The 18,305-nt window shown below is 37.9% G+C and overlaps 1 protein-coding gene across 3 annotated transcripts in view; it reads left to right on the forward strand.

Moving 5' to 3' along the window:
• Positions 1 to 18,305, forward strand: part of mafgb (v-maf avian musculoaponeurotic fibrosarcoma oncogene homolog Gb) — a 36,065-nt gene that overhangs the window by 17,592 nt on the left and 168 nt on the right. For 2 of the 3 annotated variants that reach the window (XM_009306341.5, XM_005169422.6), the window contains 2 exons: positions 6,029 to 6,096; positions 8,824 to 18,305. The exon at positions 8,824 to 18,305 is cut by the window's right edge and continues 168 nt beyond it. In XM_009306341.5, the coding sequence (XP_009304616.1) occupies positions 6,061 to 6,096; positions 8,824 to 9,303 (516 nt within the window). In that variant the 5' untranslated portion in view covers positions 6,029 to 6,060 and the 3' untranslated portion in view covers positions 9,304 to 18,305. 3 annotated transcript variants of the gene reach the window in all.

Below are 18,305 nucleotides of genomic sequence, written 5' to 3' on the forward strand. Positions count from 1 at the left end.
CGTGGGTTTTCCCCGGGCTCTCTGGTTTCTTCCCACAGACCAAAAACATGTAACATAAGTAAACTGACAAAACCAAATCGACATCATAGACAAGCGTTGAATTCAGCATCAGCATCAGCTATTCATGATCTACATTTACCGTTATCAAGCAGGGGAGTTCTTGAGACCCACCTGAACTCAGACTGCCCTCTCGCCCTGCAACGGGGGGGAACCCCTGGCTCGAGGATCTCACAAGCTCAGGGCTCTCTCTTGGGACAGCATGCCAAACACGCTTTATAATCATTCATCAGCTAAGGGCGAACTCTTCAAATGTAATTTTGTCTTGACTGTATTTATAGGTTGTTATTAGGGATGTCCTAATCAGGTTTTTTTGCCCTCGAGTCATTTGATATTCGATACTGAAACCTGATCCGATACTTCTATAATACATAAAAAAAGAAAGAAGAGCCGAGAAACAGATTCAGATGTTCCTTATTTTTTATTTTATTCATCTTATTTTACCATTCAACAACTCTTTTAACAAACAGAGCACTTCTGTGTAGGAGCTTGAACTGTCAAGTAATAAATGACTAAATATATTATAAAAGCAAACAGCACCTCAACTTAAAATATCCGGCAGGCAATGCCAAGTTCACATATCTCACAGTTTGCTTTGACATTGTTGTCGTCATCAACTTTATAATACCTCCAGAACGCACTTTCCGCTTCAAGCGGTTTACGTCTTCTACTTTGCCGGCATTTAACCAATAGCGTCTCTGCAACAAAGTGATGTCATGCAGCAGGCGTTGGTGTTCCTGTGTGAAATCATGAAAGAAGTCATATTTCACTCATTCATGCATTTTCTTTTTGGCTTAGTCCCTTTATTAACAGGGCTCACCACAGCTGAATGAACCGCCAACTATTCCAGCATGTTTTACACAGCAGATGCCCTTCCAGCTACAACCCAACACTGGAAAACACCCATACACACTCTTTCACACTCATACACTACGGTCAGTGTAGTTGATCAGTTCCCCTATAGCGCATGTGTTTGGACTGTGGGGGAAACCGGAGCGCCTGGAGAAAACCCACGCCAACATGCAAACTCCACACAGAAATGCCAACTGACCCACCCGAGAATCCAACCAGCGACCTTCTTGCTCTGAGGCGATTGTGCTACCTACCTACCCATAATCATTAATTCATCCATCTCTAACTAAACACGTGCATTAAAATACTCAACACATACAAATACAGATTCGCTCGGCAAGCGTAGACCACGACAAAAACCTGTCTGGGGACCCCAAAAATGTTAAAGATGGTTTATCTGATTTTATGGAGATGCACTCCCACTGCAGAACCATTCCAATCCATCAAACATTACACATTCCTTCCTAATAGAGATATTAAGTCATTGTGTGAAATTGGATTAATATCGCAATATATATATAAATCACACAATAAAAAATATCGCAAAGCTCGATTTCCAATATCGTGCAGCTCTAGTGTGTGAGCATGTCCTGTGTGTGGTGATGATGGTTCTGATATTATAAACTTTCTGTCTCTGTTGTGACTGTCTTTGGGTCAGTGAGGAAGAATCTTTTATTACCACGGCAACAGCAGCCGTCCTCTTCCTCTCTCACACACACACACACACACACACACACATTGGCAGCGAGAGGACGGTGTAAGTCCTTTATCAGAGTTAATGTGTTTTGTGCGTCCAGCAGCGGGTGTCCTCTCGTCTCAGATGAATATTAAACAGAGTGTGTGTGTGTGTGTGTGTGTGTGTGTGTGTGTGTGTGTGTGTGTGTGTGTGTGTGTGTGTGTGTGTGTGTGTGTGTCATTATATTAACCTGTGTGTCCTCTGAGAAACTTTGTCTCAGATCTGTTTCATCTGTCTGACACAAACACAACTCTCTGTAATGCTGCCGTTCATATTATTTATGAAGGAGATATTCAATGATTTAAACTATTGTCAAATGAGCAAATCCAGAAATAACTTTACAATTACTGGCCCAATATATGTATAATATATATTAGTGTGTTTGTTTGTTAAATGTACTTGTGGATAGAAATGTTCAGATAGTTTTGTAATAATAATGTAAACGTCTATTATAATTATTATTATTTGGAGCAAAGAGGAAGTGTATAAAAGTGCTTTTCTAAAAGTCATATACTCATAATCTGTTGTTCATCACTGCAACAGTAAATACTAAGCTCTGTCATTTTGATGGCTAAAACATAATTAAAAAATAAATTAAAACGTGACGTTTCCATGAATTGAGGAAAATCAACCTTTGATGGAGCTCAAAGATTTCTTAAATTGTGTGAGATTTATGATTTGATGTGTTTTTAATTTTTCAAATGATGAATTTTAGAAAGCCGAATTTGCCGATCTCACTGACGCTCTCAAGCTGTGAAGTTCACTATTAAACTCACTGAAAGTCACTGTTGAAAGAAATTCAGTCCTCAGTCTGTGTCCTGTCTGTCTGATTCTTTCTGTCTCTGTTGTTCCTTCTGTCTGTCTGTCTGTCTGTCTGTCTGTCTGTCTGTCTGTCTGTCTATCTATCTGTCTATCTGTCTATCTATCTATCTATCTGTCTGTCTGTCTGTCTGTCTGTCTGTCTTTCTGTTTGATTCTTTCTGTCTCTGAGGTTCCTTCTGTCTGTCTGTCTTTCTACCTGTCTGTCTGTATGCATGTATCTCTATCTGTCTCTATTTATCTATCTATATGTCTGTCTGTCTGTCTGATTGTTTTTGTCTCTATCTATCTATCTATCTATCTATCTATCTATCTATCTATCTATCTATCTATCTATCTATCTATCTATCTATCTATCTATCTATCTATCTATCTATCATCTATCATCTATCATCTATCTATCTATCTCTTTCCGTCTGTCTTTGTTTCCTTCTTTCTGTCTATCTGTCTGTGGTTCATTCGTTCTCTCTGTTTTTTTGTCTGTTCATCTGTCTGTATCCACCTGTCTGTCTATCTATCTGTGTGCTAAATGACTAAATGTAAATGTCTATCTATCTATCCGTCTGTATCTCCATCTGTCTGTCTGTTTGTCGGTCTGTCTGTCCGCCTGTCTCTCTCATCACTGACAGGATCTTCTCACCAGTCTTCCAGGAAAGTGTTTGTTAAAGAAGGGATTGGTCAGGATGGTTAACCAGTACCTCTTCAGGTCAGCACAGGGTTTATTTATTTTGAGCTTAATTACGTGAATAATGAAGCCTAATTATAGAGGCTTTCCTGAAGAAGCAGCATCGATCTGGTGTTCAGACCAGCCACTAACAGCGGCTTTACATAAACAGCACATTACCTGTGGGAGCCTAAAATACCTTATTCAGGGTTTATTTAATGACAAGGCTAAGATTTGTTAATTGTTTATTTGTTCAATTATTTTTCTTTGATTTAATTAAAATATTTTTATGAATTCAGTTGGGCGGCACGGTGGCATAATGGTTGACACTGTGGTCTCACAGCAAGAAAGTCTCTGGTTCAAGTCCCGGCTGGGTCAGTTGGTGTTTTTGTGTGGAGTTTGCATGTTCTCCCCGTGTTGGTGTGGGTTTCCTCCGGGTGCTCCGGTTTCCCCCGCAGTCCAAACACATGCGCTATAGGGGAAATGATCAACTACACTGGTCGTAGTGTATGAGTGTGCGTGTGCGTGTGCGTGTGTGTGCGCGTGTGCGCGTGTGTGTGTGTGTGTGTGTGTGTGTGTGTGTGTGTGTGTGTGTGTGTATTTTCTGTACTGGGTTGCATCTGGAAGAACAGGGCATCCGCTGTGTAAAACATATGCTGGAATAGTTGGTGGTTCATTCCGCTGTGGTAACCCCTGATGAATGAAGGGACTAAGCTGAAGGAGAATGCATAAATTCAGTTTTTAAAGGATCATTTTAGTGAGTAAACAGTAAGTGAATCCATATTTCTACTCGAACACGAGTAGAAAAACTAATTTAATATATAATAGTTGATTAAATTGTTACATTTTGATTGATTATGATTTTTTTTATAATTAAAATTTAGTTACAGTACCTTGAATCCAGTACATTTGAAATAAAAACATTGGGGAGAAAACGGATATTATGGGGCACAGAAATAGACTGAGCACATATTTTTGAGATTTTGCTGTCCTGTTGGTGTCTGATCCAGGATCAGGACTTTGATTCTGTCTCTCTTGACTGTGGTTCAGGAATGTGCACAATCGCACACTGGTATCCCATGATGCCACTGGTGTCAGGAACAATGACGACTCTTTATCACACCCTCAAACGCCTGAATGGGAGTCATTGTAGATGTGTGTGTGTGTGTGCGTTTGTATTTGAGGGTTGAAGACAATATTATTAAAATTATATATATATTTTTTAAAAATTCCCAGATGATGTTGAGCAGATTGAGGAATTGTTTACAGTGTTTCCTCTAATATTTGTTCTTCTGGAGAAAGTCTTATTAGTTTTATTTCGGCTAGAATAAAAGCAGTTTTTAATTTTTTATTAATTAAAAGCTCAATATTATTAGCCTCCTTAAGAAAGTATTATTTTCAACTATCTCCAGAACAAACCACTGTTGTCCAATGACTTGCCTAATTACCCTAACTTTATCCTAATTACCCTAGCTGCATCTTTAAATGTGACTTTAAGCTGAACACTAGTGTCTTGAAAAATATCTAGTCTAATATTATGTGCTGTCATCATGACAAAGACAAAAGACATCAGTTATTAGAAATATTTTGTTTAGAAATGTGTTGAAGACATGAACTTCTCTACTAAACAGCACTTGGGCGAACAATTTGATGTGTTTGCAGTAGTGTTTGCTGATAATGTGGTTCAGACGGTGATTGTTTTAGGGGCTGTGTGTGTGTGTGTGTGTGTGTGTGTAAGATCCTCTTTTCCAGCGTCTGATCTCTGTCTGTTGCCCTTCATCATCAGCGCTGGTAAATCCCCTGGACCGAAGCCCAAAACACACTTCCCCATCAGCACTTCTCCTTCCTCTTATTGGCTCCTCAGCAGCCAATCAGGCACCAGCGATGCTCAGATGCAGAGAAGGTGTTGTAGAACATTAAGCGTTCAACCGCCTCGACCGCAGAGGAAGTCTGAAACAGGAAGTCGTGGGTTTAGCGTTATCACTTTCACTAGTCTAGTGTTTTTCGTTTTTTTGGTTGCTTTGACACGTGGAAGGAGATTTCCGCAGTGTTTTGCTTTCATTTGCTGTTAACGCAGCTCTGAAACCTGCAGATTCACAGAATTCCACATTCCGCGTCTCTGCAATGTGACCATAAGCAGTTAAGGGCCGAAATTATTCACTCTCCTGTGCAATTCTTCTTCAAATATTTCCCAGATGATGTTGAACAGATTCAGGAAATCTTCACAGTATTTCCTCTAATATTTGTTCTTCTGGAGAAAGTCTTATTTTCTTTATTTCAGCTAGAGTAAAAGCAGTTTTTAATGGTTTTAAAGCCATTTTAAGCTCAATATTAAACAGCAACATTAGTGTTGGATTGTCTCCAGAACAAACCACTGTTATACAATGACTTGCCTAATTACCCTAACTTTACCCTAATTACCCTAGTTATGCTTTTAAATGTTTAGTTTAAATGTAATGTTAGTATTTATTAATTTAATATTAATTAACTATTATGTTTAATAGTGTGCTGAACAAATCTTCTCTCTGTTAATCAGAAATTGGGGAAAATATAAAAGAATTCAAATTTAATGGCTTCAACTGTATATATTGTATGAATAGGCTTGTGACAGTACCAGAATTTCAGTATTTAGTGTCTATACCAGTGTAAATACAGTTTAATAATTGCTCCTAATTAGAAAAATATCACTGAGACAAAAATTGAAACACAAATTAAAGAAATGACAGCAAACTCATCAGTGGAAAAGATGACATACAGTTATCAGGATATGAGCTGACTTGTGTGATGATAAGATATATTTTTGTGTGTGATATTTGCTCTTCTCTGACCTGTGCTGTGTGTGTGTGTGTGTGTGTGTGTGTGTGTGTGTGTGTGTGTGTGTGTGTGTGTGTGTTTTGCAGATCTGCGTGGCTTGGCAGCGGTTCCTCGTGGCATGACGACCACTAATAAAGGAAACAAGGCCTTGAAGGTGAGCTCAGGTCAACTCTTATTATTGATCCAGTCAGTCAGCATCAGCATCGGTAGACGTTCAGAGTAATGTTCACACTGATCTTTGTCACCTTTACTTATATACAGTTTAAAATTGTGTAGTTTTAATTCTTTTAAAAATATCATCCAAGTGCTGTTTAACAGGTTTTCTCAACACATTTCTTATCATAATAGTTTTAATAACTCTAAACTCTAAATAACTCATCTCTAATGACTGATTTATTTAGTCTTCTCCATGATGACAGCACATGATATTAGACTAGATATTCTTCTAGACACTAGTGTTTAGCTTAAAGTGACATTTAAAGGCTTTACTAAGTTAATTAGGGTAAAGTTAGGGTAATTAGGCAAGTCATTAGACAACAGTTGATTCTTCTGTAGACAATAGGGGAAGAAAAAGATTCTTAACACTGGAAATACCAGAAGTCTACTAGAAGTACCAATGCAGTGACCATTCTCCTATAAGACGTCATATTCATTCATTCATTTTCTTTTCGGCTTAGTCCCTTTATCAATCTGGGTCGCCACAGCGGAATGAACCGCCAACTTCTCCAGCACATGTTTTACACAGCGGATGCCCTTCCAGCTGCAACCCAACACTGGGAGAAAGACGTCGTATTGTCACATCATATTTACATTCAAAGCTTCTATTGAGATATTATAATTGAGCTTTAGATGTCTGTCGTCATATTTCATCAAGTTATCCCTCTGAAAGTGCAATCTTTTTTGGTAATACAGCCTATAGTTAGGCTGTTAGACCTGTGAATGTCTGCGCCTCACTTTCATTTTTTTACTTTGACTAGCAGGAGAGCAGGCTTTTTTTGCAGCGCCGAATATGCTGTTTAGGAAGACATATCTGAAGTAAAGTGATGTTTTGCTATCAGAAAGTCATGTTTATATTAGCCGAAAGTTGCGAGGCAAAAGTGGCACGCATATTCAATGTCATAGGGAAAAGTAGCAGACACTGCAATGCATTCGGCATTGTGACCGTTTTGGTATTTAAAGATAGAAATACTGGTAGCTTTTTTTTTTTTTTGGTAATTTTAATAAAAAAAAATAAAAAAAAAACTAACCCTAACATATATAACATATTAAATAAGACTGTTATGAAGAAATATACACATATTTGAGAAAAGTCAAAGTATTATAGATATATGTGTTTTATTTCAAGAGTTATTCAATTGAACATTTAAAACGGTCACAATAACCCCCTTGGCAGATCTAGTGTTGAAGGGGGCTAGTAATATTGACTTAAAAATAGATAAAAGAAAATAACAAAGAGCAAAACAACATTTCAGATGTTTTACAATGTACTGGAAATGCTGCAAAGTCATGAATGTGTCCCATCACACACACTGTGAAAAACTAGAGCACATCACACACACTGTTAAGTCTCTAAATTTGTTCACAGCAGAGTTTATGTGCATTAGGGATGTGCACATCGATGCTCAAGTATCGATATTTAGAAGATTTTAATTTGGTATCGATATTTTTTTAAAGTATCGATATTTTAATAATTTCTGAATAACTAAATGTTTTAGCGCTGTGTACAGGATTATCAGTGACGCATTGTATACAAGACGTCAATCTGCGGCAGAACGTGACGTGAGTGATCATGTGGCTTTCAGATAACTTACGTACTCAACACACGCAAGTCACACACTTCTGCATTAATATATATTAATATATATATTTATTTACATGTTTTTTTTTAAGAATATTATTTTGAAAAATTACATTAATATTTTAAATAATTAGTGGTATCGTTTTCCCTAATCCCTAATGTGCATTTTTTGATTGATTCATTAATTTTCCCTCATCTTAGTTCTTTTATACCTCTGGGGGCTTACGAGACAATCGCTTGGTGATTTCCAAAAATCTAATTAATTTCATTAAACTATTAGAATTACCATGTTTATCCATGTCCTACAGAAGAACAAATAGTAGTTAATAGTTGCATTAAAAAACAATATGCAAATGAAAAGCATCAGCCTTTATGTTTTTTTCCAGGATTGCGACCCCTGGGGTGATAATGTTATATTAAAGAGACAGCAATAGCATCAGAGGCAGCAGATTGATTCTATGGCACCAGGTCAAACTTTCTGACACCTTTACATCAATAAAGGCTACGACTCCATGCGGAGGAAGTTCTCTGAGTGGCGTTCTCCAAAATGAAACAAAAATAGATTTAGGTGTATTGGTGTGCGTGCACTGTTGCAAGGTTTGAATATTTATAACCACCTCAGAGGATATTAGGGGTCGCGAGTCTGGAATTGTACATTTAAGGGTCGCGAGCTGAAAGGTCTGGGAATCTTTTCCTTATCGCACATGTGTTTGGACTGTGGGGGAAACCGGAGCACCCGGATGAAACCCACGCCAACACTGGGAGAACATGCAAACTCCATTTTTTCTTATCAAAAAAATTATAAGAGTTATGTGCATAAACATATTCACATTTTCAAAAGTAATACTCATATTGGTGTTTTCATTTAGCATTTTTAATGCGATAATCCGTCATGCACATAAAAATAGGTCATCATAGAGTGTGTTTGGTGACTCCTAGTGGAGGTCGCGACCCATTCATAAGCCCACACCAAATCTGAGCGTGCAGAAATCCTCTGATTTTAGAGCCCATCATTGCATGTGTTTATTTACTGATTTACTGCAGCACATTTCTAAGTGATCTCTCCATGTGTGTGTGTGTCAGGTGAAGAGGGAGCCCGGCGAGAACGGGACAAGTCTGACGGACGATGAGCTGGTGTCGATGTCGGTGCGCGAGCTCAACCAGCACCTCCGCGGCCTGTCCAAAGAGGAGATCCTGCAGCTGAAGCAGCGGCGGCGGACGCTCAAGAACCGAGGCTACGCCGCTAGCTGCCGAGTCAAGCGCGTAACGCAGAAAGAGGAGCTGGAGCGCCAGAAGGCGGAGCTCCAGCAGGAGGTGGAGAAGCTGGCTTCAGAAAACGCCAGTATGAAAGTGGAGCTGGACGCGCTGCGCTCCAAATACGAGGCTCTGCAGAGCTTCGCCAGAACTGTGGCGCGAGGGCCGGTGGTGCCCGTGTCCACCGCAGCCGTGCCCGTGTCCCCCCGCGGGCCCCTGGCCTCCGTCATCGGGCCCCTGATCCCTGGCAAGGTGGGAGCCACCAGTGTGATCACCATAGTAAAGTCCAAGACCGACGCCAGGTCTTAGTAGCGCATACAGTAGAAGGTTGGTCAGTGCACCATAGAGCTGCAGCCAGGAATGCATGGATTGTTTCTTACATTTATGGAATCAATCGCGATTCTCTCTGGAATAAATTTTGAGGTGCAGATAGTGATCCAGGCTAGTTTTGGACAGCAGATGGCGCTTTAGGCTAGTTTTAAAAGCAGATGGCGCTCTAGGCTAGTTTTGGACAGCAGATGGCGCTCTAGGCTAGTTTTGGACAGCAGATAGGGCTCTAGGCTAGTGTTTAATAGCAGACAGTGCTCTAGACTATTTTTGGACAGCAGATGGCGCTCTAGGCTAGTGTATAACAGCAGCTGGCGCTTTAGGCTAGTTTTAGACAGCAAATGGCGCTTTACGCTAGTGTTTAACAGCAGATGGCGCTCTGAGGTAGTTTTGGACTGCAGAAAGTGCTCTAGGCTAGTGTTAAACAGCAGAGGGTGCTCTAGACTGGTTTTGGACAGCAGATGGCGCTCAAGACTAGTTTTGGACAGCAGATGGCGCTCTAGGCTAGATTTTTACAGCAGGTGGCGCTCGAGACTAGTTTTGGACAGAAGATAGTGCTTTAGGCTAGTTTTTTACAGCAGATGGCGCTGTTGGCCAGTTTTTAACAGCAAAACACTTTTAAACCGCACACTAAAGCCTAGAGCGCCATCTGTTGGTAAAAACTGAACTCAAAATCTATTCAAGACAGAATCGCAATGAATTGGTAAGGTCTCAGACTCCGTGTCGAACGGTTTCTAGATTGGCGATGCCTGGATTTCTGGAAGCAGCTCTAGTGCATGAGGCTTCAGGTGTGGGAGGCGCTCTCGCAGGCCGATGAACACCCATTAAAACTCTCTAATGTGGCTCACAAAACACGGAAAGCACATCACGGATGGTGATTCACTTGGGCTTCCAAAACATCTCCAAATTACGAAATGCGAAAAACATGCAGCCAAATTCTCTCTTGGTGGATCTGTGTGTGTGCTGTGACATTTGTAATTTTGTACAATTATTGGCGACTTTGTATTGTGTTTTTCACATGGGGTCCAAGTGTTTTATTTATATGTGATCATTCAGTGTTTACTGTACTTTTTATATGGCGTTCGGTGTTTCTTTTCTCGTCGGATATATACATATATATATATATACTGTTTCGCCATGTTTCCGTCCTTTTGTTTACGGACTGCAGGCACAAAACACTTTAAACCGTTCAGACTTCCAAACTCTTTTGGCGTGGAACTGAAGGAGGAGCTTTCCATGGTGGGAGAGCATCAGCCAATGAGAAGCTTCCTTTACCTGAGCCTCGTTTATGCACTGACCAATCACTGAGGGGTGTGAGGAGAGGAGGCGGAGTCGAATCAGCTGATGTTGTTCATATGGTAGCTATATCAGAATCTGCCACCAGTTTATGAGCTCCAGGCGTCCGCTTCAGAACAGGAGGTGCTTTTATCGGCAAGGCAATAACATGTTGATGTTATGCGGCGGTTGTGACTTGTTTTTCTTTATTGTCTTGATGTGTGAGCTTGGCACAAGTCCCGTCGTCTTGAGAATTGAAGAATATTTATGTTCTGTGTTGGTTTTGTTTATTTATATCTTTTTTTTACTTCTGCCTCTGAAAGTCGGACCGTCAGGTGACATAAACTGGTGAAATCTCACAAGCTTTACCATAACTTTGTTGCTGTGACATTGCGTAACGTATTCTAAGAATCTTTGTCTATATGGTGGAGTCTTGAATTTTATAAAGAAAAAAAACGACAGAGTATCTTGCATTATTTATAAAACGTTTAAAAAAAAAAAGAAGAATTATAAAGTTGTTTGATAGCTCTCTCTTTTGCAATTGTACCAAAAGTGGCTTAACTATTGAAGTCAATAGCTTTTTCTAGTGACTAGGCGCGTAAAACTGTGGACTAGCGCGTGTGGTGTGATTTGTACTGGTGAGGTGGCGGTGTTGTTTACGACGTGGATGTGATGCTCTTATCTTCTGATTTCAGACGATCGAACGCAGGCCGTAACCGCCGCCGCTTGCGTCTGGATGTTTGCGTGCTCCGTGTTTCAGCGGACAACACACATTCTCCAGGCGGCCGCATCGCCTGCGTTTGAGTCCTTTTACGTGACGTGTGATTTTATATATTTTTGATGTAAACCGTTTCTATGGTATATTATATTTGTTGTTGTTCTTTTCTCTCTTTCTTTCTTTTATTTTTGGTTGTTTTCTTGAAATGCCAGGGAAGTGACTCTTGTATCTGCACTGATTGAAACATGCGATGTGCTCCGGCTGCTCTTCATGCTGCAACGCTGCTCCAATATCCCCCATACATTTCTCTGTCCTTTTTGGCCCAATTTTGGTTTCTCCTTTAAGAAAAGGATGTGAACTTGTAGCAATGCCGCACTCGCATTTCTTCAGAGCTACTGTAAGTATGAGATTTAATTTAATTGTTACATCTTTGGAGTCTTTTTTGTTTGTTTGTTGCAGCGCACATAACACTAAAATCAACCTGTGTTGCTGCATTGCTGATAACACCAAGTTATTGCATCACTACTATGTATTTAAGTTTATGAAATACTAAATAATTAAAATATGTGCATATGAAGAGTTTAGATGCAAAAACCTCTGAGTGAAGTTTATTTATAAAGTAATTTCGAGAGGATCACGTGCTTATGATTGACACGGCTGGCCCAGAGTCAAGCTAATGTACGAACCACCAATCAGACGATTCCTAACTCAGTAAAAATAACCAAAGCATCTTACCTTACCTAGTTGTCCTCTTGAAGAATCCCCCCTTCAACCCCCGCTCCTCCTCTTTTTCCTCTATAGGACAGCGCAGCGGCCCAGTGGCTAGCACTGTGGCCCAACAGCAAGAATGCCAAGAGAGCATCGGGTCTCTACCCGGCCGGTTGGCATTTCTGTGCCGAGTTCATGCTCTCCCTGTGATGGCTTGGGTTTTCCCCCGGGTCCTCCGATTTCCTCCTACAGTCCAAAACATGAGACATAAGTAAATTGACTGAAATAAATCAGCACCGTAGTCAAATTCCACCAGCAACACACCCTCATAGCAATCCTTAAGCAGCAGGGGGAGGGAGGTTTTCTACCTGATCTACCTGAGCTCAAACTCCCCTCTAGCCCCGCAAACAGGAGGGAGCCCCAGCTCAGGGCTCTCTTCCGGGACAGCATGCCAAACTAGCTTATTACCAATTATCAGCTAAGTGTAAATTCTTAAAATGACGTCTGAAATTTTCCTTAAAGTGATTTTTTTTTATCAGTCTCATGTGTGTATGTATGGTAATTTTACTTTTATGGCATAGAACAGGTCTTTTTCCTGGTTTTGAAAGTAAAATATTTCAACATAAACAAAGGAGGCTGAGAAAAATGTTCATTTTCGATGGAAATTTCAGACGGCACTTTTGCATCTGAACTCTTCATATATAAAATTTGAAGAATTAAAAGATGTGCATAATATTTCTGAAATAAATGCATGTGCACAAAATAAGATTGCTAAATATTTATATTAAAAATAATGAAGATTGCATGTGCACATTAAATGTGTGCATGCACAAATGACCTTTTCAGGGCTTAAAAATTGCAAGTGTACAACAAGATTACATTTTAGTAATTAATAAATCTGTATGCGCAAATTTAATTACATTTTAGTAATTTTAAATCAGATCAGAGTTTATTTATAAAGCACATTTTAAGGAGAGAAATCACCAAAACGCTCCACAGTCATGAGATAAAATCACAAGAGTAATAAAGTTTAACATGAAATGTCATGAGAGATCATTTTATATTGATTGTATGTGCACAATTAAATTACATTTTGCAAATATTAAATAAATTGCAATCATGCAATATGTTTTTCACAATAAAATGTGCACATTCACACAGTTACAACATTAAGAGCTAAAAATGTTCATGCAAACAAATTAAATACATATTTAAGTTGCAAATGACATTGTCAGGAATTACATTTTGCAAATACTTCATACATAAATTGTGAATATGCATTTTTTATTGTGAAAAGTCTACAGTATTTCTGCATGATGTGTCTTTATTTACCGTTGAAGTCAGAATTATTCGCCCACCTTTGATTTTTTTCTTCTTTTTTATTACTTAGATTTAAAATAAATCTGCTACATACAAATATGATTCAAATTATTAATGCATTTAAATATATGCAAAAAAAAAAGCTTTGTTTTATGTAGAGTTGAAGTAAGAATTTTTCGCCCCCCTTTGAATTTTATTTTATTTTTTAAATATTTGCCAAATGATGTTGAACAGATTGAGGAAATGTTCACAGTGTGTCTGATAATATTTGCTCTTCTGGAGAAAGTCTGATTTGTTTTATTTCGGCTAGAATAAAAGCAGTTTTTAATTTTTTAAACACCATTTTAAGATCAATATTATTAGCCCCTTCAAGCTATTTTTTTTGATAGTCTCCAGAACAAACCATCATTATACAATAACTTGCCTAATTCCCCTAACCTGCCTAGTTACCCTAATTACCCTAGTGAAGCCTTTAAATGTCACTTTAGAAGTGTCTTGAAGAATATCTAGTCTAATATTATTTACTGTCATCATGACAAAGAGAAAATAAATCAGTTATTAGAGATGAGTTATGAACACTGTTATGATTAGAAATATGCTGGAGAAATCTGCTCTCCACTAAACAGAAATTAAGGAAAAAAATAAACAGGGGGACTCATAACTTAGGGGGGCTAATAATTCTGACTTCAACTGTACATCAGCAATAATGCTTACAAGTTTCCAAAGATGTGATGGTCCGTTCTCCCCGTGAGCTCATGTTTGCAGTATGTCTGATCTGATGTGGATGCAGCATTAATGCTCTGAAACACTGATTCCTCCCAGCACTAGATACTTCATCATTTTATCTAATCTTGTGAAAATCTCAACAAACCAAACCGACACACGGTGCACATCTGCTTTTAAAGCTCACATCCGCAAAGATGATGATGATCTGCTCCTAAACCGCACTGATCTGGCATTTGAAGAACAAACCCATTGTAGGTATATTTGTACGACAGGGTTTTTTATTCTCGATGTGAATCACCAGAAGTTACTTCCTCTGACTGGCTAATCTGTGAACTGGTTTTGTAACTCAGTCTTTGGTCCATCTCGGCATTGCTTTCGTAACCAATGGTAGCGTTCTTCTCCTGTCGGCTGTGGTGTTTCCGCCATTCTGTAGGCCATGTATCGAGCGCTCTTGAAGAATAAAATAAATATATCTAGCTTTCCACAACCGATGATGATGATGATGATGATGATGATGATGTGGTTCTCGTTGACGTGTCGTGTGTCGGTGCGCGGCTGCTGCCCAATCCTGACGGTTTTCTTCCAGAATGAGCAGTCGCTCGCGTGTGTCCTCCTTATGCTCGTCGTCGTGGTGACTTGTGAACCTTTGAACTATATGCAAATCAGGTAGGGAGGGGTCGCGACCTCTCGGTAGGAGTAGTTTTCTCGTCTGTAAGTAATCGCAACACATTTCTGCAAAAAAGAAGCACGACTGATGATGCCGTCTAGATCGATCCAACAAGGGCTCCGCAGCTGAGCGCTTAACTCTAGTTTTTGTGTTTTTTTTCCTCCTGTTTGAAACAGTGTCGCGTCCCATGAGGCCGAGCAGCGGTGAAGGAAGAGAAGCAAACACACACACACTCAAGTTTAAGATCTGCTGAAAGTTGTTAATGGGGATGCACCAATACTCGTAAAACACTGTTCAGGGAAATTGGTGCTTTTGACAACTGTGTGACAGGTTGATAAAGATTATTAATTTTAAATTAATATTGTTGTTGTAATTAATATGGCAGTGTTAGTTTTATGCATTTTTCTGTTTGTCACAAAGTAGCACAAATCTTGAGTTACTGTTATTTTTAAGTTTCACTGTGTCATACTTGGGAAAACTGACACATCCAAAAACACTTGGTATTGTTGAGTCAGTTTTCCCAAGTATGACCGATACATACATTTTTTGTATTATATAAATATATATCCCCAACCCTATAAATAACCCTATAAATTTTATGCAGATGCACCTCCCAACAAAATCGCCTCCATCATTACAAAATATTAAATTCCTGGCAGGTAGAAAAAAGAATATTGTTACTCATAATCTTTTTTAAAAAAGGATATTGGTGCATAATTTAAAAATAAATAATGTTATGATGCACACCTTTACAAATTCATCGTAATCATTGCAAAATATTACATTTATTCTGAATGCCAATAATAAAATATTAGTACTCATACTCTTTTTTTTTTTTTTTTTTTTTAAAAAGCATATCAATGCATCCCTTGTTGTAATTTCTTTATTTAGATTTTATCCAGATGCACACCTCTATAAAATCATCCGTCATTATAAAATAGTTACCAATAAATACATTTCGGTACACCTACTCTAATTAAAAAAAATAAAACTTGTAATTTATTATATTTTATATCGAGGCACTACCCTTTAAAATCACCATAATTAATGCAAAGTAATTGTTTGTTAGTACTAATAAAAAAAATCAGTAACCATACTCTCTTTTAAGAAATGGTATCAGTGCATCTCTAGCTCTAATTTGTTTATTATACCTTATCCAGATGCACACCTCTACAAAATCACCACAATTATTATAAAATATTTAGTTATTTCTGAGTACCAATTAAAAAATATTGGTACTCGTATTATATCTTTTAAAAAAAGATATTGGTGCTTCTCTAGTTATAATTTGTTATATTTTATTCAGATGCACACCTCTAAAAATAACCCTAATCAGTGCAAAGTAATTATTTTGTAAGTACCAGTAAAACATTATCGGTACTCATACTCTATCTTTAAAAACTGATATTGGTGCATTCTTAATTGTCATGTATTGTATTTTATCCAGATGCACTCCCCTACAAAATCCCTTTTGTAAGTGCAAAATAATTAATTATTTCTAAGTACCAATATAAAAGTATGGATACTCATACTCTTTAAAAAATGATATTGGTTCATCTCAAATTTATTTTTTTCATTATTTGTTATAGAGATGCACACCCCTATAACATCACCATAATCAATGCAAAATAATAAAATATTTCTAAGTACCAATAAAGAAAATATCGGTACTTGTACTCAGTCTTTAAAACAGAATATCGGTATATCTCTAGTTGCAAATTATAATATTTTATTCCAAATGTAGTCCCCTACAAAATCACCCCAATCATTATAACATACTGAATTGTGAGCACTAATGAAAAATATCTGTACTCCTTTTCTATCTTTAAAAAAAGGATAGTGGTGCATCCATAATAAAAAATATCGGTACTTGTACTTTAGATTCAAAACAGAATATCGGTGCATCTCTAGTCGAAATTTATTATATTTCATCCAAATGCATTTTCTTACAAAATCACCCCGAATATTATAAAATATTGCATTCTGAGTAATAATAAAAAATATCGGTACTCATACTCTATCTATGAGAAAGGATATCAGTGCATCTCTAGTTGTAATTTATTATATTTTATCCATATGTGCTCCCCTAAAATATCCCTGTTGTCAGAGCAAAATAATTATTTATTAAGTAACAACAAAAAAATATCGGTACTCTTGCTATATCCTTAAAAAAGAATATTGATGCATCTCTAATTGTAATTTTTTATATATTTACAGAGATGCACACCTTTACAAAATCACCATAATCAATGCAAAAAAAAAAAATGTGATGAACAATAAAAAATATCGGTATCCATAATCAATCTTTAAAATAGAATATTGGTGCATTGCTAGTTGTTAGTTTTTTACTATATTTTATCTATATGCACACCTCTACAAAATCATCCAGATTATTATAAAATATTGCATTCTGAGTGCCAATAAAAAAATATCGGTACTCATACTATATCTTTAAAAAAGAATATCGGTGCATCACTAGTTTATTATATTTTATCCACATGCACTCCCCTACAAAATCTCTTTTGTCAATACAGATTAATTAATTATTTTTGAGTAGCAATAAAAAAATATCGGTACTCGTACCTTATCTTTAAAAAAGGATATCGGTGCATAGTTGTAATTTTTCATTATATGTAATAGAGATGCACGTTCTACAAAATTACCCCAACCATTATAAAATATATTAAATTCTGAAGACCAATAAAAAATATCGGTACTCATGCTCTTTAATAAAGGAAATCGGAAGGATGCACCTCGTACTCTATCTTTAAAAAATGATATTGGTGCATCTCTAATTGCAATTTGTAGTATTTTATCCAGATGGGCTTCCCTTCAAAATCACCCCAGTATTTATAAAATGCTGCATTCTTTCAGAGTACCAGTGAACAAATATCGGTACTCGTGATTAAAATTGTACAATCCACTTGATATCGGTGCATCATCCCTAATTGTTAATAAACACAGAGGCAGTGTTAGTGCTGGTCTGAGATCAGCGTCTCCTGTGTCCGTCTGTTGCCGGGCAGAACCAGATCTACCTTTGAGTCCGAGGCTTTGTCCTACTTCTCCCGCAAACTCTCAGACTCACATTATCTTGACTTTTATTCGTTCTTGTCACGGCCCGATGTGTTTCTGCTCCTCCGACAGACGCTTTCTCTCTAGCGGGCCTCGTGGGACCCGCGGTCAGACGTTTCATTTCAGCTGGAAATAAAACCAGTGTAGGATCTTCCCAGAGTTCAGTGCTGGAGTTTGCAGCCACTCTCTCATTCTCCACGGTGTTTCCTCTGATTGGAGATCAGTCGATGACATTACTGTAGACGCACTTGAATTCGATTCTCCAGTGTTTCCCCCTCCTCGAGAAAAGCTCTGGGGACTGCGGTTTATCTGTGTGGACGCTCAGAAATGTTAAGCTAGACATTGCTGTGAGTTTAATCACGATGGGTTTGTTTATTTGGTCTGTTGTTTTTCTGTATGGGGTGTATTAAATTAAGATATCATAGTTCTTTGTATGGGAAATATAGATACCGTGAAAGTCCATTTAATTGTAAGTATTTATCAACTAAGTTATTGTAC

Source organism: Danio rerio, chromosome 11 (assembly GCF_049306965.1).
Source record: "Danio rerio strain Tuebingen ecotype United States chromosome 11, GRCz12tu, whole genome shotgun sequence".
Taxonomy (NCBI): domain Eukaryota; kingdom Metazoa; phylum Chordata; class Actinopteri; order Cypriniformes; family Danionidae; genus Danio; species Danio rerio.